Source organism: Diabrotica undecimpunctata, chromosome 5, assembly GCF_040954645.1.
Source record: "Diabrotica undecimpunctata isolate CICGRU chromosome 5, icDiaUnde3, whole genome shotgun sequence".
NCBI classification, from domain to species: domain Eukaryota; kingdom Metazoa; phylum Arthropoda; class Insecta; order Coleoptera; family Chrysomelidae; genus Diabrotica; species Diabrotica undecimpunctata.
Window position 1 is genome coordinate 92,694,057 of NC_092807.1, and position 25,638 is coordinate 92,719,694.

Consider the following 25,638-nt stretch of genomic DNA (forward strand, 5'->3'; position numbering starts at 1 on the left):
TAAATTCCTCAAATGATCTTCGAATGTCTCCCCCAAGACGATTATGTCATCTAAATAAACCAGGCATGTTTTCCAAGATAACCCTCTCAACACATTTTCCATAAGCCTCTCAAATGTCGCAGGAGCATTACAAAGTCCAAATGGCATAACGTTGAATTGCTACAATCCAGATCCTGTGGTGAAGGCTGTCTTTTCTTTATCGACTGGGTCCATTTCTACCTGCCAGTATCCAGACTTCAAATCTAAAGTAGAAAACAATTTACTTCCAGCCAATGTGTCCAATGTGTCATCGATCCGAGGCAGAGGATAACTATCTTTCTTGGTAACGTTGTTCAGCAAACGGTAATCCACACAGAACCTCGTCGTTCCGTCTTTCTTCTTAACCAGGACCACCGGAGAGACCCATGGACTCGTAGAAGGTTCTATCACCCCGTCTTTCTTCATTTCCTGAACAATCGTTTCAGCTTCCTCTCTCTTCGCCTGTGGTAATCGTCGAGCTGTTTGACGAATTGGCTTAGCATTACCAGTATCAATTTTATGCTTAACAACGGTAGTTCTTCCCGTCTTTCCTCCTTTCGGTACGAAAATATCACGATACTGCCAAAGAAATTCCCTTAATTTCCTTTTCTCCATCTGATTTAGAGACTGTCCTGCAACTGCAACCATTTGGTCGAATTTGTCGTTGGAATTATCAGATGTTGTCGCCTGACGGATTATGGATGTCACAGGTACACAAGTTCCTACCTTTGTCTCTTTCTTGATGGTCACTGGGTAGTCGTTGACATTGATAAGTCTCACAGGAATTTCTTTAGCCGAAGTCACCAATTCCTTTCCAATTATGATTCCACGGCCAACCTCATCGTCGTGGTTCCAAGGCTCCATCATAACAGGTCTCCCTTCGTCCACAATTCCCTGTAGCCGCGCTACTATGATCGTTTCGCTTCTCGCAGGCACGACTGTATCTTCTGTAATGGCTGCTTGCACAGTGTTGTCATTATGTGGATGGAGAAATACCTCCTCGTTGCCAACTTTGATTACCTTATTCTTAAAATCCAATTGGAATCCATGCATATTCATTACGTCCATTCCTAATATAACATCCTCTTCGATGTCAGCAACTATAACAGTATGGACAAACTTTTCTGCCCCAATTCCCAATTGTACCTGGATTTCTCCATGAATGTTGGCATTTTCACCTGTAGCGGTCCGAAGTCGCAACCTCGTTGGTAACAGTTTCTTTCGGCTGTTTATAACTGTCGGACGTATAATGGTTCTGGTCGCTCCGGTATCCACCAACAACGTATGCTTTTTACCATTTATGTCTCCATCTACATATACACTATCTTCACGACATTTCAAAGAAGCTATTAGTATGAGAGGGTCTTTGGAAAAGTTCTGGGTCGAAGCTGCCCCCCTAAGGCTGACCCGTTCTAGTTTTCCTGATGGTGAGTTTCTTGATTTGCGTCGTACCTAGGGTGCTTACAGGAGCTTCGTACGTGTCCTATTTCGCCACAATTCCAGCATCTGATGGTCTTCGTTTTCTTGTATGTCATGCTTTTCATCATATTAACGAGCTGGTCAAGTTTATCTTCATCTCCTTCCTCTTTTACAGTCCTAACTTTACTGTACCCGCCAGAGGCCTGCGTAGCTGATTCGTATTCGAGGGCGGCGGATAGGACATCAACCAGCGTCTTGTGACGAGCTAATCGCAGTGTTCTCTGCATTTCATGATCACGAAGACCATCAATAAACGTTTGAACGGCCAATTTTTCCATCATGTCTTCGGGAGCTGTTGGATAAGCATATCGTACTAATCTGGCAATATCTACCTCATATTCTTGAAGAGCCTCATCTTTCTTCTGTCTACGATTTTTAAGCTGTGACTGATATACATGCTCCAAATGTTCGTGGCCATATCGCATATTTAACCTCTTCTTCAGTTGTTCGAAATCATCGGTCTCCTCTACGGCTATGGTCTGAAGCACATCTAAGGCATCTCCTCGAAGAGCGATAGTCAGGTTTACAGCCTTTTCTTTTTCAGACCATCCATTTGCTCTTGCGGCTGATTCGAACTGTTTCATGTAGTTGTTCCATGATGATTTTCCGTCGAAAGTTGGGACTTTAACATGAATAGAACCTCCACTTCCTTCAAATTTCGGCCGTGTCTCCAACTTAAATTTCGTCTCGTCTTCTTTTATCTCCACTGTAATCGGATTGTTACCTCTCTCTGCTGTCCCTGTTTCTTCCATCTTCCTTTCCATCTCTTTAATCTTTTCTTCGAAGGCCAACTTATCGGCAGCAACTTGGTTTTTTAACGAAGATATTCTATCGTCCAGGGCAGACATCTCAGAAGTGACTTTAGAGATTTCTGAAGAGATGTTAGCAGAAACTTTGCTTTCCAGGGAAGAAATCTCGTTAGAAACTTTGCTTTCTAAAGAAGCGATGTCGCCGGAAACTTTCGAAATATCGCCAGAAACTTTGTTCTCTAATGATGCGATATCACCGGAAACTTTGTTCTCTAATGATGCGATATCACCGGAAACTTTGTTCTCTAATGATGCGATGTCACCAGAAACTTTGGCTACATCACCAGAAACTTTCGAAATCGACGAGAGGACAGCATCTTCAAATATATAAGTCTCTGGATCTAGTCCTTCTTCTAGCAAAGCGTTCTTTAGTCGTTGGACTAACTCAGCCTTTTTTCCGGTAGAAGCTAATTCTCTGTCTTCAAGATGTCTTCTTAAATTAGTCACTGTCAGCTCATAAATCGTAGCCATTTTCACAATTTATTTTATATTCACTTCGGAACAATACTTGTTATGATTACTATAAGTCTAATTTACTTTTATTTCACTTCTGACACCATTGAAATGATATTTATTTATGTCTATTTAATTTATAATGTCTTTATCAAAAGGTCCTTATTTTAATTTATTGAAAAGCACGATAATTTATATCAACAATTTATTTGATTAATAATTACATAATTTATGTATCCGAACGGTACAAGTAAATTCGCGACCGCGAGTCTTCAGACTTAACTGGCCCTCCATATAAAAATGTTGTATTTATATACGAAATCCTGATATACTAGAACATTCGAGAGTAGCGTTGTCTTGCATCGAAAGATCGAGAAGCTTAGCCGGGCTCATTCACCATAATTTTGGTTCTAGACCTCCACCGAAACTTCTACAACAAAACAGAATTAGTAAATAAAAACATGTTTACAGGTTAAAACTATGACTCATATTTTTACGTAACACTACATTTGTCAGTTGCTGTTCGTCAACATATTTATGCCACCTAAGCGAATAGAGGGTGGTCACCACGCATGGCCACCTAGATACACTGACTTAATCCTGTAAACTAATCTGTATTGAGTCGATTGAAACGATGGTTTATTGAGAAAATATAAATATAGAACAAGAATTAAATGATTTGAGCAGTGACGTGTTTTCCGTTTAATTTTTTCGTTACGGTAATTAAATTTGGCCTTATCAAATATTATCAGTTACCTTTTAAATATTTTTAATGAAATATAATTTTGTTACTTTTGTTTTTTATTTTTTCTATTACTTAGTATATTCAAAAATATAGTAATATCTTTTGCAACAGTGTTAATTTTCTACCTGTGTGACTCAAGGCACAACTGTCTCACTCTTGGACATATCAAATCTCAGTCTTGGATAAAGGTGTCTGACAGTGAGACAAAGTTGACTGTTTAGAAAACGTCATTTTTTGACGTTTGATGTGATAATTATACGAAAATAGTTAGTTTGAAGAAGTTTCGTTTGACCTCCAATAAATGCTTATCTATTTGTCTATCGTTATGAGTTTTTTGTAAAACTGTAAAATCCCTGAGAGATATCGAAGTGTATGCAAAAACAATAATTTTTTTCAAAACTTAAACAAAATTTCCAAAAAAAATTTTTACAGTTTTTCTTATATTACGGCATTCCACAGAAGTAATTGAAAATGTATTTACAGAGCATTCCATAAAGCTGGGTGAAGTAATACAGTTTTCGTGTTTACTCGTTTAAAAGCGCCTCTTCAACTTGGTCTGATTAACCGTTTTCCCGAAGAGGATTGGAAATAAAACAGTTTCCACGAGATTTTATTAGTGGTGATTTAACAGACATTCTTCAAATAAATTTAATTTTGTTTTCAAGTACAGCTGGGATCGGATTTTTATTGAAATATTTTGAATTTAAACAAAAAAGTTTTGATTTGTTTGTATAATTTGGATTTATCAGCTAATTAATATCAAACAGTAAATCTGAAGATAATTTTTGTGATTTTTTAAAATAAAAACATGACAATATTTTTTCTATTTATATATTGCAATTTACAATCTATTCAATAAATACATAGAGTAATTAGTAAATATAATGTAAGAGGAAAGGTTTAAGCAGGGTCGCTTCTACCAATATTGTAATAGAAATTTCTTAAGTCTTCTGGTCACGGTTTTTAAGTTTTTTTGATTGGCGAAATAGTTTTTTTAGATGGTTTTTATCGTAGTTTTCAATAAGGTGTTGTTACCTATTTGTAATAATTGTTATCACTTTAGTTATGTATGACCGCTGTCTGTGTTCATATTTTCATATTTATATTTCTTTACATGTGTTTGACTATTGACTTCTTCATTTATATTTGTATGTTTATATTTAAATTTTACATGTAAAAGTAGTTTTTGTATTATTATTTTCAATAAACTATCTATCTATCTATCATTTTGTCTTTAACTAAAATCAAATCAACTGCACTAGACAACCTACCAGCAGAAATTACTGCTACTAACGCGTTTACTGTTATTTTCTACTTCTATACCCAATGTTGCATTCGGTTTTAACTAAAAAGGACAACACTCCAAATAAACAAACCGTAGTTACAAAATTCTTTGTGCAGATTGTCCTCGATCTTACATAGGCGAAACCAAAGAAGAATTAAAACATAGAAAAAAGAATCTAAAATAGGATCTATGAACCTTCTATTAGCTTATATTATATTATTTCGCAATTTGGATTAAGCCTTACATCATCTCCATACAGGTCACAAAATTAGTTTTAAAACTCCAGAATATAGCTCCAATATTTTTCAATAGACCAAGAACAATCCGAGAAACCACGAAAATTTAAAAATGACCTAATTGCCTCATTGGCGTCACTTGGTAGGGTAAGGTTGGGTAAGAGATGGAGTCACTTGATTGCCTCATGTGTACAAGTAAAGTAATCTGGGGGCTCATAAGACTAATGAAGACTTCAGAGAGAAAGTTGAGAACTCGGTGTACACAACTTCAACGCAATTTAACCCAGATATGAAACTGTCATACAATTTTGTTAACGTGTTAGCAGAGAAAAAACTTTCCTTATTGAATTATAGATGAAGAATTTAAACTATGTCGTGATCGGGGTAAACGAAGTCAGAAGAAACGGCCAAGCGCTGGAAAGAAGATAAGTCATTTATAGATTGTACTAACAAAACGCAGAAAATTAGTTGGATGTCTCATTTAAAAATATTGCTCCACAATGTTACTTCATGTATTAAATTATTCGTAAAAAAGACACACTATTATCGTTTTAAAACACAAGGTTACCAGTAATTATAATAAATTGGTAGTTTGGTATTAGCTTTGCTACCGTCCTTAGGGAAATATCGAAGAAGAGCCACATTTTCATTTCGCATTAGTAAATAACATTCAAACTAAAAATACATTATCGTTTGATCGCAAAATTATGTTATTCATGACATGCGATTGCGTTCCATTAAATCAAGTGTATTATATATGTATTATTTGTTATAACGAAATATCTTTATGCAGATTTTAATATATTTTTAATACAAATACATTTAAAAATATATTTTCAATTTTATATGGTTTATCCTATGCATAGGTTATCCTAAAAGATGAGCACAAGAAAGCAGGAAAGCATATATATATATATATATATATATATATATATATATATATATATATATATATATATATTTCTTTCTTTCTCCCCTTCCTTTTACCCTAACAGGGTGTCGGATTTTGGCTAGCTATTTTAATTTCCATTTACCCACCTCTTCCATTCTTTTCTGTTTCCTGCCATTATTTTCAATTCCTCGAGTGATTTTTGTTTAAGTTTTCCTGCCTCTACTACTTGCTGTATCCAGTTTTTTCTTGGTCTGCCTCTTCTTCTTTTTCCGATGTTTTTTGCTTCATAAATTTGTCTTGTTATTTTATTGGATTGCATCCTCATCAGATGCCCATACCAGTTCATTTGTCTCTTTGCTATTTTGTTCATTATCGGTTCCTGGTTGGCCATTCTCCTAATAGTCTCGTTGCTTAATCTATCCCATTTTGTCTTTCCAACTATCCTTCTTAGATGTCTCATCTCCATTGCGTTTATCCTGCTCTTATGTTTTTTCAGAATTGTCCAGTTTTCACTTGCATAGAGCACAGTCGGTATCACTATTGTGTTATATATTTTTATTCTTGTTTCTCGTGCAAGTTCTCTTTTTCCCATTATTGGGGCCAACACATAATATAATTTGTTTGATTTCTTTGCTCTATTTGTTATTTCCCAGTCTATTTTTCCATCATTAGTTATTATACTTCCCAGGTATTCGTAAGTTGTTACTATTTCCAATTCTGAGTTTTTACATTTTATTTTTATTTGATTATCTTCCTTATCTCCTTTGCCGCTGATTATCATTATCTTACTTTTTTCCTCGTTTATCTCCATTTTAAGTTCTTCTATTTGTTCTACCCATATATCCATTAGTTTCTGCATTTTATTCTCGGAATCTGCTATTAGTACTATGTCGTCTGCATACATTAAGGACTCTATTGTTACCGGTTGTAATCTGCGGTAACCTATTATTGTCTGTAGTTGATTAGTTCTGACTCTAGTGTTTCTTATCAATTCGTTCATTACTATTATGTATAAATAGCAAAGGGCTGAGACTATCTCCTTGTTTAATACCTCTCTTCCAATTAAATGCTTCCGATCTTTCCCCTGTTATTTGTACCCTTCCTTTTACCTCTTTGTAAGTACTTTCTATAATTTTTATCAATGCATTAGGTACGTTTATTTTCCTCAAGCATTTCCCTATAATATGTCTTTCTATCGTGTCAAATGCTGCTCTTAGGTCTATGAATGCTAATACTAGTTTTTTCCCCGTATCTATGCATATATATATATATATATATATATATATATATATATATATATATATATATATATATATATATATATATATATATATATATATATATATCAATTGATAATGCTTGAGGATTCTTGAGGATAAAGAAAACTCTTTGACTTACTGTCAAGCTTTCGAATTTATTTTAATTCTTTTTAAAGACATCTGTTAACAAATAAATTAATATAAAAATTATTTATCTTACTTACTAGTCGTAAGATTACAGAAAATGTTGTATGTGTACTTTACAAACACCATTACACATAAATATATCGAATACTCGGATTCTACATATAGTTAATTTTTCCATTTTTCATTTCAACGAAGTCTTGTGAGTTAAGTTGCAATAACTCTACGTCTAGCCTTCTCGCCATATAACCATGTGGCAATTCAATGCCCATTTCTAGATGCTTGAATTTGAACTACTTTCAATGTTTCGGTTGGTGTTTTGCTTTATTAAGTTTAAAGTTTAATACATATTAAATCAGGGTTGATTATTTTATCTCAGCTATGTTTTCCAAAAGTAGCTTTTTGTCATAAAAGTTTTTGCTAGCATTTTTATGATAATTTTTATATATTTTTTATTTTTATGTATTTTTGCTGCAAAGTTATACCCGAAAGCCCCTTAAGAAAATTTTGGTTTTTGTTGTAGTTATATATATATATATATATACATAATCATATTAGTGGTTTTTTTTTATATTTAGTTTTATACCAAGGTTTTTGTTTCTTAATAAATATAAAATATTTTTTAAACAAAACTTTTGTACATTAATAATCTTTTCTCACTAATTCAAACAAGATACTATTTTTCTGGTTTTAGTTGCTGGTTTATTCCAGTTACAAACTGAACTTTTAAACATTAAACCTAAGAATTTTGTAACCTTTTTTGTAATAATTATAGTTATAATTTTATATTGTATTTTTTAACAAGTTTTAAACAAAGAAAACTATTGTAATTAACATTGTTAAATGTTAAATAACAAGTGCGAAAATACTACACGGAACGTTTTCTATTAGGAGATTGAAACCGTATTTTTACTTTTTTTATTTCTTATTTTTCTATATGAGAATAAACGTAATGTATACACTTACCTTTTTGTAATTCCTCTTACTCAACTCAATATTAAGTTCAGATAATTGAGGCTTCGGCGGGTATCGGTCTATATCCAACAGCGACAATGTAATGTCCTTTTTAACCTCCCGTACATTTCCTTTTTGTTTCCCGCTAACGGTTTCTACAGTACAGGTGAGTTTTAAGTGAATGTCAGCTTCCTTAAATTTTCTGGCTCGCTGAGTAAGAGCCAAAGACCAATAATTTTGAATAGTGTTTGGTGGAACAAGGGTAACGAAAGTTTCTGTAACAATATCGAGAAGTAGTATGTTAGTAAAATAATATCGATATTTTAGCAACAACGTAAAATATGCATTCTTATATACATAACTTATAAATACAGTTAAAAGATAGTTATAACCACCTTTACCTGGTTACCTTTACAATCTTTTAAAAATACAAAACTGCTTATTTGGTTAATGTTTTTTTATCATTGGCTCTGCTTTATTTCAAAAGAGAATCAGTTTTAAAGCTTTAAAATAAATTCTAAAAATTTTAAAGAAAAAATAATTCGCAAATAACTTTTGCAAAAATTATTTTACAACTTTTAATTTTGCATCAAATGGGGGCTTTGTTCGTAGATAATAAATCTGATAAAATTTTCAACAATTTCTTTAAATCATTCTTAATAATCTTTTTTTAGCACTGTCAAACACCAATAAAATTAGAAGATTCTATAACACTTAAGGTAGGTACTATTACCCTCTAGAATGCTAAAAATGCACATAATATTCAATCATTTCTTTTTTTTTGTATCTTATTGAATATTAATGGCAATTAAACTTCTTTTTTATTGTTATGTAACTTATAGAAATTAAAAAAAATAAATGTCTTTTTCATTGTTGGTGTATTTTAAAGATGACTAAAAATTTTTCGTCCAAAAATTACTGCTCCATGGCGGACAGTTAATTTTGTATACTATTTTTTTTTTGTATAATATTATGTAATAATTTTTAACGACAAATCTGTCAACATAAAATTCGAGAACCGTTTTAAACAATAAATCTACTTACATAATGGTTTAATATACAGAAAATTAAATAACTAATATAATGAAATAACTAATAATAATTAGAAACTCTTAAAAAAACTAGATAACGAATATTAAAAAATATTGTTTAACAATTTACCTTTTTTCTTTTTTTTTACTTTTACTTTTACTATTTACTTTTATTGGTCACAAAAATTTTATATTTATATGAACTATAGTAAACCGTATAGTAAACTATAGTAAACTGTATTAGAGGAAACCAAAACAAACAAAATGCTTCAGGATTTATTAGAATTTTTTATTGATTAGATCTGGAGATTAAAGATTTAAATTAAAAAAAAACTTTAAAAATTGGCGGACAGGTTATTTCGTGAATTATTTTTTTCCACTTTAAAATTCGTATCGATCAGTATCGATAAGTATTACTAACCAGCATCTAAAAGAATTACGGAAAAGTGCTGGCACCAATTATTCGCCAAATTTTAAAAAAATGTCAAAAAACTATAGTAAATGTGTGTAGTTTTTAATATTTAACTTTAGTAAACATATCTTATACTTTATTTGTATGTTTTTTGTATGCAAATTTCTGTAACTGTAATTTTCTGTAATTTTATAATACCTTTTTGGCATACTTTGTTAATACATAATTTAATTGCAGCTTGTGGAAAATTTCAAATTTTAGAAAATAGCTCGGATTATCAAGGAGCTTGGCAATCCTATATTATATAAAATGTGATTAGCGTTGACTGCAGCAGTACTAGTAAAATATTATTATTTGCATCATTAACAAGAATATTTAAATAATTTGAAACATTATACATTTTAACTAGGTATATAGTACTGCTTGGGTGATTATTGGCTAGATTGAATTACTTTGTGATCCTATAGATAATACAAAAAGGACAATTGCACATAATACTACTAAAAATACTCGGAATGATGACTCAATGACGACTACGCAGGGAAGTAAGACAAGGGAAAACAATCTAAAAATTAGATTAGACGATTTTTATTAAACATTAGATCATTAGTAAAAGACACTAGAAAATATTCTATTTTATAAAGAAATAAATCAGAATGAGACAAACCACCAAGTAAAAAAGGAGGAGAGGCAGTCAATTTTACGAGAAATTTCTTTTAAATCTGTAGAGAGAAGAAAAGTCTGCATACAGACACCTGTGACTTACCCAGGTAGTTGTTGAGTTCCTAACACCCTAAAGAAGTTGTGCCACGACGAAATACCCGAGGAGATTAGACCTTTTACACTTCATCCCGTCACAACTCCGAGACGGTCGGCGTCCAACTAAAAACCCGAAATGGAAAAAAAACTAAAAATGGGAATCACCATATTTTAATTTTTTTTCTCACACATTTATCGGGAAAACCACATTTACACAACCCTTGCCTTAGCGAGGCTGCCATATCTCGCTCGTTTCAAAATTCTGTTGTGAGCTCCCTCTTCTCTCGTTCTTTTGAGGAGATTAGCTTTCTGATAAATTGTATATTGTGGATCTGAGTTCACCACTACTTATCCCTTATCAGTTTCCACATTATTTCTCTTACAGAATCAAACATTCTGCAGTTACACTCCTTTTTAAACTTCTCTCTTTTATCTGTTCACTTCTTACACTCCAACCTCGTATGTGTCACTGTAGCTGAAAGACCACAGTTAAGGCACTGATTAAGATGTGCCTTCCTAAGCCTGAAAAGATACCTACGGAAGCTACCAGCACAGCCATTCTATGAGTAGCTCTGCGGTTACCCCCTAAGATGTTCTCCCAGCTCCCATCTTGTCTCCCAGATACTTGACGTATTCTGTGGACGGTACTCTTACTCCCGCGCACTTAAAATACAGCACTGTCTCCCCTTCTTTAGTCTCTGAATAATACAGCCGCCGTCTGATACTCAGTGAGAGAAAGATCATGCTTGCCCAACTAGGGTACACGCGCGCCTAATCCGAAGCAAGAGTTCGTCCCTGTCCCGTGCCACCCTCCGTCCGGTCTCGCGGAGATAAGAATACGACCGGGGTCAGAAAGCCCTGCCTGTCGTAAGAGGCGACTAATGGGTAGAAATAGGGAGGTGGAGAGCCGTCGCTCGAAGTGTCGGGTTGGTAGAAACGCACACGGTCGCTTCGGCGACACGGTCACCGGTCTACATTCCTAGTATCCGAGACGAGACTCTGGTGGGACCACTCTACTCCCATTTCAAAAGAGCCTGGTGAGGTTGAACGAGCTGGGTCCGTATATACCTCTCCTGACTTCGGTCAGGCGTGGTGTGGGTGCCCCGGCAGGTACCCACCGGGAGATCCAAGAGTGGTAGAGGAGAGATCCTCGGCGGCGACCTGTCTACGTGTGAGGTGGAAATTCCTCCGCCTGCCGAACCTACCCGCCCGTAGTGTGGGAGTAACAGGTAGGCAAGGTACTCACAACACAGGTACTACGGGGAAGGTGGAGCCCCCGCGGGTCGTGTATAGTAGACGTGTCGTGGTAACCCTACGGGATACCCCCACGGGGGACCCACGGGACGTTTTTGGTACGCGCCCCGTGGCACCTTCACTTTGGTGTCGGACTCGTAGGGGCAGAGGTTTCACTAACGGGCGTATGCCGAAAGGCCAGGTAGCCCAGGGTCCTGCCAGGTTTTTACTTGGAGGGCACGCACTTAAGCAATGTCCCGTGCCACCACCATCATAGCGAGGTCGTCCATGAATGCAAAGGGGGTAAGACCCTTTCTATATTCGGAGTTTAAGACCCCGTCATATGCCAGATTCCACAGCGTCGGCCCAGGATGGAGCCCTGCGCGACTCCTGCTGTAACATCCACCATCACACCATTCTCCATTACAATCTTCCTCTCGAAAAGATAATTAGCGACCACGTTACTCAAATACCTCCGATAGTTCCTTTAAGAAGCCTTTAAAAACATTTTAGAAGTCATAAAAAATCAGGACGACCCATCGCTGATCAGCCGCAATTCCCCGAGCCGTCGGAAGCACATCGATTACCGAATCCACTGTAGTTTTGTCATGACAGAAACCATACTGTTTCGGAGACTCCAGACATCACAATCACCTTTTCAATACGTGCACGTAGCATTCTCTCATACAACTTTTCGATAGCAAATATGACGATATTTTCCTTCCTTCCCAGGGCTTTTAAGCACAAACCTCGAGATTTTCCAGAGATCCGGAAATAACTGGGCATCAAAAAGAGCATTTATGTGCTCAAACAGCCACGTGGGCTCCAAACGCCCCAGACATACAATCGCCTCTAGCAGGACATCATCTAGACCTAGAGCTCTGCCAAACTTGAGGGAATCCACCGCCATAGCCATTTTTTAAAACATAAAGAAAATTCCACGCTTATCCTCGACATCTCTCCGGACACGATGCCACCGTCCTAGTGAAAACAGTTTGGTATCTGTCTCCAGATTCTGATCCAGTGGCATGTCATACAGAGCATAGGCGTCGAAATGCTTCATTCCGAACTTACACTCTTCACCCCATATGTCCTCGTCCAGTTTGTTACACAGTCCCCTTTAGTGCCTCTTTTTCTTGGCTTGGGTCTACTTGTTTAACTTCCTCTTTCTCGCAAGGTACGACGTATTCATACGTTCCACCTCTTCTGCACTTCGACGTATTATTGCCTTAAATGCCAGTGAAAAGCCACGCACTCCCTCCTCAGATACTCTATCTCGACACCCCACCAGTAAAACATTTTATTCACGTACTCAGTTTTAAGTTTACTTCCCTTAATAAGCATTGTGGCTTTCAAACCCTGCTCGAGGCCTACAACCGAAGGTGTAAGACGAGCCCCATGTACGTCCAACCTAATACTATCAGTATATAGACTTCAATCCACGTGATGTCCGTGGCACCTCGACAGGCAAGATTTAAGTCTACCCCCAACGTTTCAGACTTGCCAATTTAAAAGCCTATGAATTGATGTTCCGTACCGGTATACTTTGCCAATACTGCCCAGTACTTGATAAATCGGGTGGCTCCCTGCGTAGGTGACATCAATATATGATATGTAGAATTGCTTCTTACAAGTAGTGCTCCAAAGTAGGGCTCCAAATTTGTGTTTACAACAACGAGATCTAGTGCCCCAATCCATTTGTCGGCGATAAATGTGTCAAAATTTTATCTTGGCCGTGCAATCAGTGTGAATGTGCCATTCTTCTTGGCCACATCGCCAGCATTGCTTGCTCTCTTCTTCCTTGAATTTATTACTGGAAATTCCATAGGCTTGACAAATATAACATCGCAAGTTAGGCACTTTCTTACTTACGAGGCGTGGTACAAAACCAACCAAATTTTACGAGAAATTAAGACAAACTTATCACATCGGCAATCACTGGTTTTTTCTGTTTGTGGTAATTGAATTTCAGTCCTTCTCTTAATTTCTGTATATTAAAAATATTATTTTAACTATTATCTGTATATTATTGTTAACTATTACAAAATAGAAGCTAACTATTACGTAATAGTTATCTTATTCTATCTTATCTATTTTTATTTAAACAAAATTCTAACTGAATTTTTTTATTAATTTGTGCTGATTTTACTAAACAATTAAACTGAACAAAGTTTCTAATATTTTACGTCCAAGGAAAGTTGACAGTGGAATATACCGACAACAATTATTTATAACCACCCACCTAAGAAAGTAATTTTAGATAACGAAATGAGGTAGACAGATTTATAAGATTTATAACACTTACAAAAAGCGTTGACCTTTAAAACGAAGACCATTAACAGGAATATCGATTGTGCTTGTACGTTTCAGCAGCCTCTGCCTTAATTCTTTTTTATTCAAAAACTTAAATTGAATTTTAATGTTTTGTGGAAAGGATATTTAATTAATAAACATTTTTTGTCAATAATTTTGATTTTTATTAATCGCTGTTTTTTTATACGTAAGGATTGCAGTATATTTAGAAAAGAAAGAACTGTCTTTGTTTCTATTAAAAGAGACAGCCGTTAAGAACGCCTTATCAGTATTATATTAGAATTCGTAAATATCGTATCTTTTTCAAGTTACTTCGTATTCCCCATAAAATATGGTTGACTATTTTAAATTATATGCCGTAGAGTCTCCAATGACTCCAATGTACATTTATCACGCTACCTAAAAAACCAAATAAAAAAGATCTAACCAGCACCGTTTGATAAGCTCTTGTGTCATTCACCAAAAGCATTTTTACGAATCCTACACTCTAGCTAGACTATAAAGAAAAGCAGATAAAATATAGGGCCTGCGTAGCGCAAGCGGTAGGATGCTTGACTCGCAAACCGGTGGTCCGGGGTTCGAATCCCACCGCCGGCCAGAACATCTAGACATTTTAAAAATGTCTATAGGCCCCAGGTCGACTCAGCCTGAATAAAAATGAGTACCTTGGGTAAAACCAGGGGTAATAATAGACGGTTGAAGCGTAGCACTGGCCATGTTACCTTCCTTGTATACCGTAGGCCCTAGATATAGCAGACTACCCTGCTATACTCCCAAAGCCGCGACAGCGGTATAAAACGGGAGACTATTATTAGATAAAAATATTAGTAAAAGTCAGTTTGTTTCTGGAATGATATTGGAACCAGAGAAGATTTATTCTAAATGCAAATGTGGATTCAAAGAAGTATCGATCAGCAGAGGAATGTCTTCACATGTTTTATAGATTTTGAAAAGACATATGATAACGTGAAGTATGACAAATCTGTTCAAACAAATTAGTTTATACGATAACGAATTAACGATTGTCAAGAACTTGTATTGGACTCAGTCATCGAATATTTTAATTCTCAAAGCAGTCATACATGGATGTATACTGTCGCCACTTCTTTTTAATCTATATTCTATATTCCAGGAGGCCTTAAAAAATTAAGAAATAAAATTCAAGAAGAATAAAAAACATATTAGTAACATCTGATATGCAGACAAGGTTCTGTTTGCCAATAATGAGAAAGTGTCACAGTTCCTAATAAAGTCAATAACATTACTCAAAGCTTGTATTGAACTCAGTCATCGAATATTTTTATTCTCAAAGCAATCATACATGGGTGTATACTGTCACCACTTCTTTTAATCTATATTCTATATTCCAGGGGGTCTTAAAAATATAGAAATACAAATCAAGATGAATAAAAAACATAGTAGTAACATCTGATATGCGGCCAAGGTTCTGCTTGCCAATGATGAGAAAGAGTCACAGTTCCTAATAAAGTCAATAACATAACTCAAAGAATGGTCTTAAAATTAATAAAAAGAAAACAAAAATGTATGGTCATCACTAAAGCTCGGATTGTAGGTAAAAGCCCTTTTTTTAATTGTATAATATTGCCCATGATATTATTTATACTACTATTACTGAACCATTCTATAATAAAATTTTGTGTCAATAAATAATATTGGTTTGTTTATAACAGATGTCTAGGAAAATGTACCTAATCGAGACTTGAAGCTTACCTATTACAACATTTTTAACTTTTTCCCCTGTTTAATAAACATATATCAGTTGTACAGTCGGTTACTGTATCAGAGTTTAGTTTTGTTGCGTATGCCGAAAAGCAAAGAAAACATATTTTAAAAAGAGACGTTTGCTTAGATATTCGGGAGGATGACTTCAAGTTAAGTGCATAAATCGTACCATATTCGGAATTTTCTCTAAAAGGAGATGGAGGATTTTTTAACTAAATTTCAAAGTTGTATTCTTATTTTATTGTTATTTTTTTAAATTCTCAAATTTCAAGTAGTAAAAAGTAATTTATTGACAAGCATTGTGGAATTTCACTTCATGGCCGTAATTTGGAAAAATTTAAATCTTTTAGGTTAGTCAAAATGTCTCTGAGGGATAATTTAAGCAGTTCAAAAAAGGGAGAAATACATATTTAAATTTGATTTATGCCACATAATAATTGCATTTAACATTTCTCTGTATAAAATTAAACACCCTAGTCTTTTGTAAGTTTTTTTGTGAAAAACATTTAAATAAAACCGAGAAGAGTACATTGAGAAAATAAACTATGGAAAAATGCTACGTGATATGTATTTCAATAATTAAGCGGGAGTTAGAGGATAATTTTTGGGATATTTTCGTGGATAAAACTACTGATATATGCAGCAGGTATATAGCTAATTTGATGATTGGAATTTTAAACGAAAATTTTGCCAGAATTTAGAAATTTATACAATTGGAAAAAGCACACACTTTTCCGATAATTAAATATTTTAACATCCCATTTTAGGTCTCTTTTTACCCAACTCTATACCTATGAATAAAATAGTTTTAGTGCTTTCAGATGTTGCGGCATATATGTTAAAAGCTACTGTTAATTTAAAGATTTTTTATCTTAACTTACTTCATTGAACTTGTGTAGCCCACGGGGAAAATAAAATTGCATACGAAATAAGAAATCTATTACCATTGGTAAATGATTTTATAAATTGTGTGAAAAAAGTTTTTACAAAGGCTCCGTTAATGGTTCAAATATATAAAAAAAGACTTTCCGGTGTCCCTCTGCGACCGTAATCATAACCTACTGATATGACATCTTTTCCCTTTTTTTACATTTGATAGTTATTAAAACGCACTGGAGCTCTTTTGAGTTTAGCGCTAGTTCTATTTCCAGCATTCATCTGGGAGGTTGAAGGTTGAATTAGTATTCTTCTTAATTTCCGATTTAACTAGGGAAAACCTAAAGTGAGAACTGTTTCGCCTGACCACTTTCCCATTTTATTTCTGCACTGAATAAGATCTGGGTGCCTCATCTACTCTTTCCAGAATTTCACCTGGTCTCCATTCTCTACCCTCTCTGACACCTACATTCTTTCCTGGCACTATTTCCCTTCTTACCTTGGTGTTTCTATCATAATAACGTTTATATTCGTTTCTTTTAGTCTCTAGTTTCTCCCACTCTTTCTTGAGATTTATGTCTTTGTGCTTTTTATTTGATGGTAGCTTCGATGTAAGAACCCTGTTAGTCACTAATTGGGCCGGTGGTTTATCTGTTTTATTTATTGGGATAGCGGGAATCTTTAGCATTGTAACTTTAAATATCTGACACTTGCTACAATTTCTTACCCAGTCTTCTATACTTTCGTTCATTTGTGACCAATGTAATATCTGTCTTGCTCTCTGTTGGGTTTTCTGAATGCCAAAATGACTCGAATGCAATAATCTTAGCTATCTCTCAATATTTTTGGGACTATAACCCTCTCTTTGTAAAATATTAGTCCGTCAAGTAAATATAGTTCATTTCTTATATAATAATATTACCTAATTGAATCGCTCACTCTTGACAAGGTTTTGGGCCACCGTTGTATACAATATTTCTTTACTAGTTTCAGATCCTCATCAGCATCCACTTCAGTCCTACATTGCTCTCTCTTCTCATCAGTCATGTCAATAGTGTGAACTATTTCTGTAATAAATTTATCATCATCCACTTCATCTTTTATAAAATTCCTCGATAATAAATCTGCCACATGAACTTGTCTGGCTTAAATTTTACCTCTATGTCATATTTAGATAATCTTACCCTAATCCTTTGAAATTTTGGCGACATTATGTCCGCAGTGCCTTTTTGCATTAATGCCTAATAAAGGCTTATGGTCAGAATCAATTTGCACTTTTCTTCCATATTTGACTCTGCTGTCGTTAGCACCCTATTTGACAACCAAACATGACAACAAAAAAGTAGAAGCGATAAGAAGATTAAAGGATCCGCAAAATAAAAAGGAATTACAACAAATTTTGGGAATGGTTAATTATTTAAGAGCATTCATTCCAAACTTTTCAGAGATTTCCACGCCCTTAAGAGAACTCTTAAAAAAAGGAGTGCAGAAGTAATTATGTCGAGTAGTGTGCTTACCAATTTCAATGAGAAGTTACCGACCCTAATCATAACCTACTGATATGACATTGCCTATTATGTTGCCTTTGTTAAAGCAAGAACCCTGTTACGTCTGGAATCTTTTGAGATGTGGTTATAATGGCGGTTATTGAAAATATCATAGATTGAGAGAATATCAAATGATTAAGTTGTTGTTATGTTTCTAACAAACATAGAATTAATAATAAAATAAAAACATTAATGTGTAAATACTGCATCAAAATATCTTTTAAAGATGTTTTACACATGATATATTTCATGCTTAAAATAAAGGGGTTGCATAACTGGAAAGGAGGAAGTTGACAAACGTCAGATACCTTTTTCTGGTATAGGTACACTAACCTGTTTTAGTATTTTCTTTTTAGTTTTGTAAATTTGAAATTTAACGAACTGTGGACCTTTAATGGCCCTTTCTGTATATATCTAATGTTATTTTACGTTTTTAACTTTTACGTATAAAAGACTAACCTGGTTTCAATTGATAACTAATTTTAAAAGGACATATTTTCAGTAGACGAGGAGACGATAGCTGGCCTAGTGGAACCCCAACATTGGTCCTCTCAACTTTGTAGGATACTTGACTCCAAAAACAAATGTCCTCCACTATTTCATCACAATCTAATTCCTTCAAAGGGGAGACGCTCACTTGGAACGTCGTGTTATCGGAATCGGAATTCAACGTGTCCTTAACAGTCGCGGTCAGCGAGATAGTGCCTATTTCTGTAAAAGACAGTTCGATTAGAAGGAATTTATTGAATCTGATACAAAAAAGATAGTAATAAAAGTTTTTTGAAATAAATGTGTATAAATAGTTTAATACTTTTAAATTTAATTGGCTTTAAATGAAAACTACAGTGCCAGCCAAATAATTTTAATAAGAGTTTCGAAAACATAAAGCTTGTCCTAATCGGGAGGACGAGTAATTCGCTCAACCACAATCTTTTAGGGCGTAATATCTCATGAAGCAGACTATGATTTCTAAATGTATTTTGGATCGTAATAGCCAAATATTTTTAAATTTTACCAGCACATCAGGAGTTTTATCTTTTTGATATAACGCGTCAAACAAAAGATACAATTTTTTATTTTAATAATTTTAGAATAGACTATTTAAGGCTATTATTTGCGAAACTTACTAATTGACAAAAGTTTCGAAATTTTTTTTTTTGATAAGTTCATTTCAATTTTAAATAGGAATCGCATAATATAATTACAATTTTCCAAAACTCGTTCTTTAGCATACAAATGCTGACGAAATAATTACAGTTATTTGCAGAACTCGCTCGTTGCTAAATGTTTACCTGCAAAACCCGCTGTTTGCTCTACCAACAATAGAATTTGCCCATTGGTTCACGTAAGAAACACGCTACTACAACAGCTGTGCTAAAGAAACAAATTTTCAGCTTGTTCGTATAATTTTTAGACGTTGATTGGCATTGTCGTCTCTGACGACTGTAGTAGTAATACTATACCGCTATTTTTCTACTACTGATTAATTTAGATTCAAGGTATCTACGTTTTTTATCGATTGTATAACAAAAAACAAACTAGTAAAAAGCCGAAACATTCAAATAATCTTAATGATGCGAAAACGGAGTTTATGAGTTGGAAGGACATTAGAAGTTGTAAAACGAGAAAAGGCTTTGGTGACAGGGGACAATCCTCTAAGGAAACGTAGAGATTTAAATACTCTAGAGAAGCTGTAACAAAAATACGGTGAAAATAACAATAAGAACGGAAATAGCTGTAATTACTGAAAGTGGAACATCCTCTACTTATACTCGGTTTAGGAAACTAAAGAGAAAATTCCGGAAGCTAATGCGGTTTACTGCTTCTCATAAAGTTAAATTGAGAATATAAGACAATAGGGTTTAAAAGTTATGTGGTCGGAAATTTGACAGAAAATGAAAAAAAATTTCTGATTTTAACAATCCAGAAAACTGTTTATTAAATTGATCACTCTATTAAATCACTATATTATAACTACAATATATATATATATATATATATATATATATATATATATATATATATATATTTATATGTGTGTGTGTGTATGTGTGTGTGTGTGTGTGTGAATTGAGACGCCGAATAAATATGGGTTTAAAAGTTACGTGGCCGGAAATTTGACAGAAAATGAAAAAAAATTTCTGATTTTAACAATCCAGAAAACTGTTTATTAAATTGATCACTCTATTAAATCACTATATTATAACTACAATAGATATATATATATATATATATATATATATATATATACATATATATATATACATATATATATATATATATATATATATATATATATATATATATATATAAATGTGTGTGTGTGTGTGTGAATTGAGACGCCGAATAATAAAAAAAGGGGCGCAGGTCTGCACCCAACGACCCAACAATTGTGGTCCTGGTCTACACTACCTTGCTGCATACGACCTTTTTCTTTTCAATATATGAGAAAAACCATGTCAAGAGAACCCATCCCAGCATCGCACTCCAAAAATTTGCGGCGAAAGAAGAATCCCCTTATTTTTTTATTGCCGAAAAGAAATACATGATTAATAATAATAGTTAATTTGTAAATAAACTAAATTTTGTTTTTTAGTCATCATCAGTTGGCGCTACAGCCCTTCGTGAGCCTTGGTCTGCTTCAAAACATCCTTAGGCGGTTTATTTTGATGGTCTTCACAATATCTGCATCACCAAAAAGTCTATAGAGTTCAAAGTTATATCGCCTTCTCCACAGACCCTGTTCGTTTACCCCGCCATATATGGTCCTCAATACTTTTCTTTCAAAGACTCGCAGTAACTCTTCATCTCGGGTCGTCATCTCGGGTATTTTCTAGTATCTAGTATAAATTTCCTATTTCTAATTATTCCACGTGTTTGCCTAATCTATTCTATTCTAGCTATCCTATTTGTTATAACCTATTATATGCCCCTATTCTAGTCTAATTTAAATTTTTAGTTAGTGTCCTATCACTTTATTAGTTAATCCTATTAGATATTGTTATTGTTTTGGTCGCAGGAGCTTTGTTTTGTGGTTCGCACTTGCTCCTGACCGTGGAGGGCAAAGGTAAATTCTATATATTATATTATGTGGCATACGTGTGGTGAGTGTATGTTTGTGATTGTGTTGTATATATGATTATTATGTTTATGTGTTGTTTTTTTCGTCGTCAAGAATTAATTGTTCTCCCCATTCGTTTACCTATTGTGTTAATTCTGTGTCTGTGGTGTCTATGTTCGTGGGTGGATATGTCATGTGTTTCTGTACTAGTTTGTTTGTTAGTGTTTGTCTTGCAGTTAGTCATTGTGGCAGTGTGCAGTCACTTATTATATATGTTGTTGATCTTCTAGAACGTTGCAATGTCCGCAGTTTCCGTTTGTGTCCCTTAGGTTTAATCTATTGTAGTATTCTTGTATGTGACTATGTCCCGTGAGTAGTTGTGTGGTCTTCCAAGTGAATTTTGGGTCTGTTAATTTAACTTGTTGTATTATGTTGTATGTTTTTCTTTCTTTTGTGGTAGTGTTCCAGTATTGTTGCCATTTTGTGTTTAGTTTGATGTTTTTTATGTCTTCTTTTGTTGTTATTGTGAGCGTGTTTTGTGGTTTTGCGTGCGCTTCGTTTGCCAAATTGTGTGCCGTTTTGTATCCCGGGTCGTTGTATACGTCTTCAGATAGTCGGGTGGATACAAACTAATACACGGAAAGCCAGCGAATATGTGTGAGTATGTAAAATCACTACTTTAGTGTAAGCTGAGAAAAGCGCCACCTATTTTGGTAACGTTAAACGATTGTCGTTTTCTGTCTTTTGGAGCTGTACGAAATATGTAAAAAATTTACAAATTTTTTAAAAGATTTGCTACGCTTTGATGAAATAAAACGCCGAATATATAAAAATAGTCGGCGAAAGGAGCACAATTAAATACAGTTTGTTATTATTTTGTATATTTATTTACCAAACTGGTTGTTTGCAATAAACAATGTTTCTCTAATCTAAAAATCTGTAAATATTTTAGGATAGAAACTTCTGTTGCTAAAAACTCTAAACAACATTAATAAAATTCTTTACGTTGTGAGCTACACACTACTCGGCCGTTAATCTTTTTTTTTTCGATTTTCCAAAAAATGATTTTCGAGCAAAGAGCAAGTTTCGCAAATATTGACCAATATGTCCCGTGAGTAGTTGTGTGGTCTTCCAAGTGAATTTTGGGTCTGTTAATTTAACTTGCTTTATTATGTTTTATGTTTTTCTTTCTTTTGTTGTAATGTTCAGTCTTGTTGCCATTTTGTTAATTTTGTGTTCAGTTCGATGTTTTTTATGTCTTCTTTTGTTGTTATTGTGAGCGTGTTTTGTGGTTTTGCGTGCGCCTCGTTTGCCAAATTGTGTGCCGTTTTGTATCCCGGGTCGTTGTGTACGTCTTCAGATAGTCGGGAGGATACAAACTAATACACGGAAAGCCAGCGAATATGTGTGAATATGTAAAGTCACTACTTTAGTGTAAGCTGAGAAAAGCGCCACCTATTTTGGTAACTTTAAACGAAAACGATTGTCGTTTTCTGTCTTTTTAAGTTGTACAAAATATGTAAAAAATTTACAAATTTTCTCAAAAGATTTGCTGCGCTTTGATGAAATGGAACGCTGAATATATAAAAATAGTCGGCGAAAGGAGCACAATTCGTTAAACTTTTCGTGTATGAATTGGCATCAATAGACTGTTATAACGTTATTTCTATATGTCCTACGTCTTTAGAGAGTGGCGTAGATACTAACCCAAAGTTTGATTTGGCCCCAATTTTGCACAAACCCCAATTTTGCACAGCTCAAAAAGAGAAAACCACAGTCATTTTTGTTTAAGACTACCAAAATAGGTGGTACTTATTGCAGCTTACACTAAAGTAGTGTAAATAGCAGGACACATTCGCTGGCTTTTCTCGAATGAGTTTGTATCTACTTGACTGTGTGAAGACCTAGAGCATACAGAAATAACGTTGTAACAGTCTATCGGTACCAGTTCTTGTTCTGTTTCTTGATTTGTTTATTGTTTCTTTAGTTTATTTTTATTTCTGCAAAAAAGGAACAGATACGATGAAATTATCTATCCATATTTATTTGTTTTGTTACTTACTTTCTTTACTTTATTACATTATCTGATGTTTTTAATCTGTTATTTGTACAATTAATCTTTCTTGAGTTTTAATTATCTTTCCTCGAGTATTAAATAATACATTTAGACTGCAAAAGAATTGTTTGAATATATACATTCTGATTTAATACAAGTCTAAAAATAATCCCTTATGTTCCAATTTTGTCAGTTTACACAAGTTATTTAAACAGTTTCAAATTTTAGGGAAAAAGTTTTGTGTGACCTCTACAAACGAACGTGGGCGTTTAGGACTATAAGTTTAAGCACTGGCGCGGAATTCCAATATTGAGAGGGTTCTACACTTACTTATTTTATCACAGCCAATGTTAACTTATAAAGTTAATTATAATATTACATTATTATAAAGAAGATATCTCATAAAAATAGTATTAAAAGAAGTGTGGGAAAAAGTGTCAAAAAGTTGCACAAAGTGGTCTTACGTACTTACCTTTCTAAGCCTAAGCCTTATACCTTTTAGTCAAAGACCGTTTGGGTTGAGCTCTGCATATTTATCTCCACAGTTTACTGTCGTGTGTTTGATTTCGTAAGTCTTATGCTAAATCCCTCTTAAGAATTTCCTTCCTAATACCCTCTATCCATCGAGCTTTTGTTCTTCCTATTCTGTTTTTTTTTTCCGTGCACTCGTGTTTCGAGCACTTGTTTTGTAAGTATCTTATCCTACATTTAACACACATGCACGTACCATCTAAGTTATTTTTCTGCGATTTTATCATTTATGGGTTCTAGTTATAAGTTAAATCTAATTACTTGATTTGACACCATGATGTGTTATAAATTCCTTGGATTCATTATGGTTTATTCTTATTATGTTTTTATTATTTATACACATATCTTAATTCTTCTCTTTTTATGGGTTAAATCTCTTTTTTTTTATTTATGTCTTTTCATCTAAATTTTTCGTATACCTTTATGCTAGCTTGTAGCTTTAAAATAAGCTCGTCTTTTCTTCATTATATTTTATTCTTTTGTTGTTACATTTCTATCTTTAACTTTTATATTGGTCATTCTGTGTAACTTTATTTCTCTTTAGTTGTTTTAGAGTACCTACTAAAGAAGATTTATTGATTTTCACCATGGTTTCTTGTCATTTTCGACCCAAATTCCATCCATGTTTATTATTTGGCTTCTTTGACTGCTATTTTACCGTCTTTTGAAAAAGGATTGTAAACGCCATAAATCATGTCGGTTACGTTTGTATGTTTTGCCGCTTACAATAAGATTAAATGACCGATATGACTGTTACATAATATCTTCTATTTTTCTTTTTTCTCTTTATTTTTGTTTGTATTTCATCTGTTCACGTTTCGGTTTTTATCACTTTTAAATTTGATGTTTTTGTCTTGTCGCATGGTTTTTTCGCTAATAGTATACTTTTTTTTAGATTTTCTCATTTTTCCTCTATAATTTTCTTTCTTTATCTTTTATTATGTTATCTAATTTTTCCTGATATATTATCTATTTTTTGCTTTAAATTTATAGGTTTTTATTTTTTCATTTATTTTCTTCTCTTTCTTCTATTGTTTTTAGTCTCATAAATACCAAATAGTGGTCGCTTCCGATCTCTGCTTCTATTTTTACTGTTGTGTCTTGTACTCTATTCCATTTATTAGCGCTATCCAGAAAATAGCCAAAAAAAGTCTATTATTGATTTTTCGTTTTAGTTTTTTAATACTGTTTTATATTTATGTATGCCTATAGGTTAAAATATCATGTTTAATATGACCAGTTAGTTTTGTCTACATATTTCTTATATTTTTTTCCCTTTTTATATTCTCCTTTTGCCTTTCTTTCCCATGCATTGGTCGGGTTCTTTGTTATTATTTCCAACTCACTTATTTAAATCGCCCATTAATTTTATTTCCATTGTTAGTTAATTTTATTCCTCTCTTACATGTGGAAAATATGTAGTACTAACTCATGGTACTTGTGACGTGCTGTGAGGAAAATATGATGTTAAATGATCTGGCAAACGAAATTTTAACGCTCTACTTCCCACTTCTTAAAAAGATACTGCCTTTTCATACAAATAAAAAACTAAAAAAGTCCGAAACAAGGAGTGATGATGAACAATAATCCTCTAGAAGAAACAGGCAACAAAGCTAATGTATTATACTCGTAATGGCACAGCAAGGCTGCAGAAATAAGGGGTCAATATTTAAAAGTTTTCGAAGCTAGGACAGCCTAATTTAAATACATAGACAGAAGATCTCACACACAAACATACCCACACATAAGAGAACACGCCCTCACACCTGGCACTGAAAACCAAAACAAAATATAGGATCTTG

The 25,638-nt window shown here is 33.9% G+C and overlaps 1 protein-coding gene across 1 annotated transcript in view; it reads right to left on the bottom strand.

Annotated features, from left to right (window-relative positions):
* Positions 1 to 25,638, bottom strand: part of Ret (protein kinase receptor Ret oncogene) — a 195,896-nt gene that overhangs the window by 93,009 nt on the left and 77,249 nt on the right. The window contains exons 3-4 of the mRNA XM_072532195.1: positions 18,648 to 18,899; positions 8,287 to 8,549 (exon numbers count right to left, since the gene is read on the bottom strand). Of these exons, the coding sequence (XP_072388296.1) occupies positions 8,287 to 8,549; positions 18,648 to 18,899 (515 nt within the window). The remainder of the gene's footprint in view (positions 1 to 8,286; positions 8,550 to 18,647; positions 18,900 to 25,638) is intronic.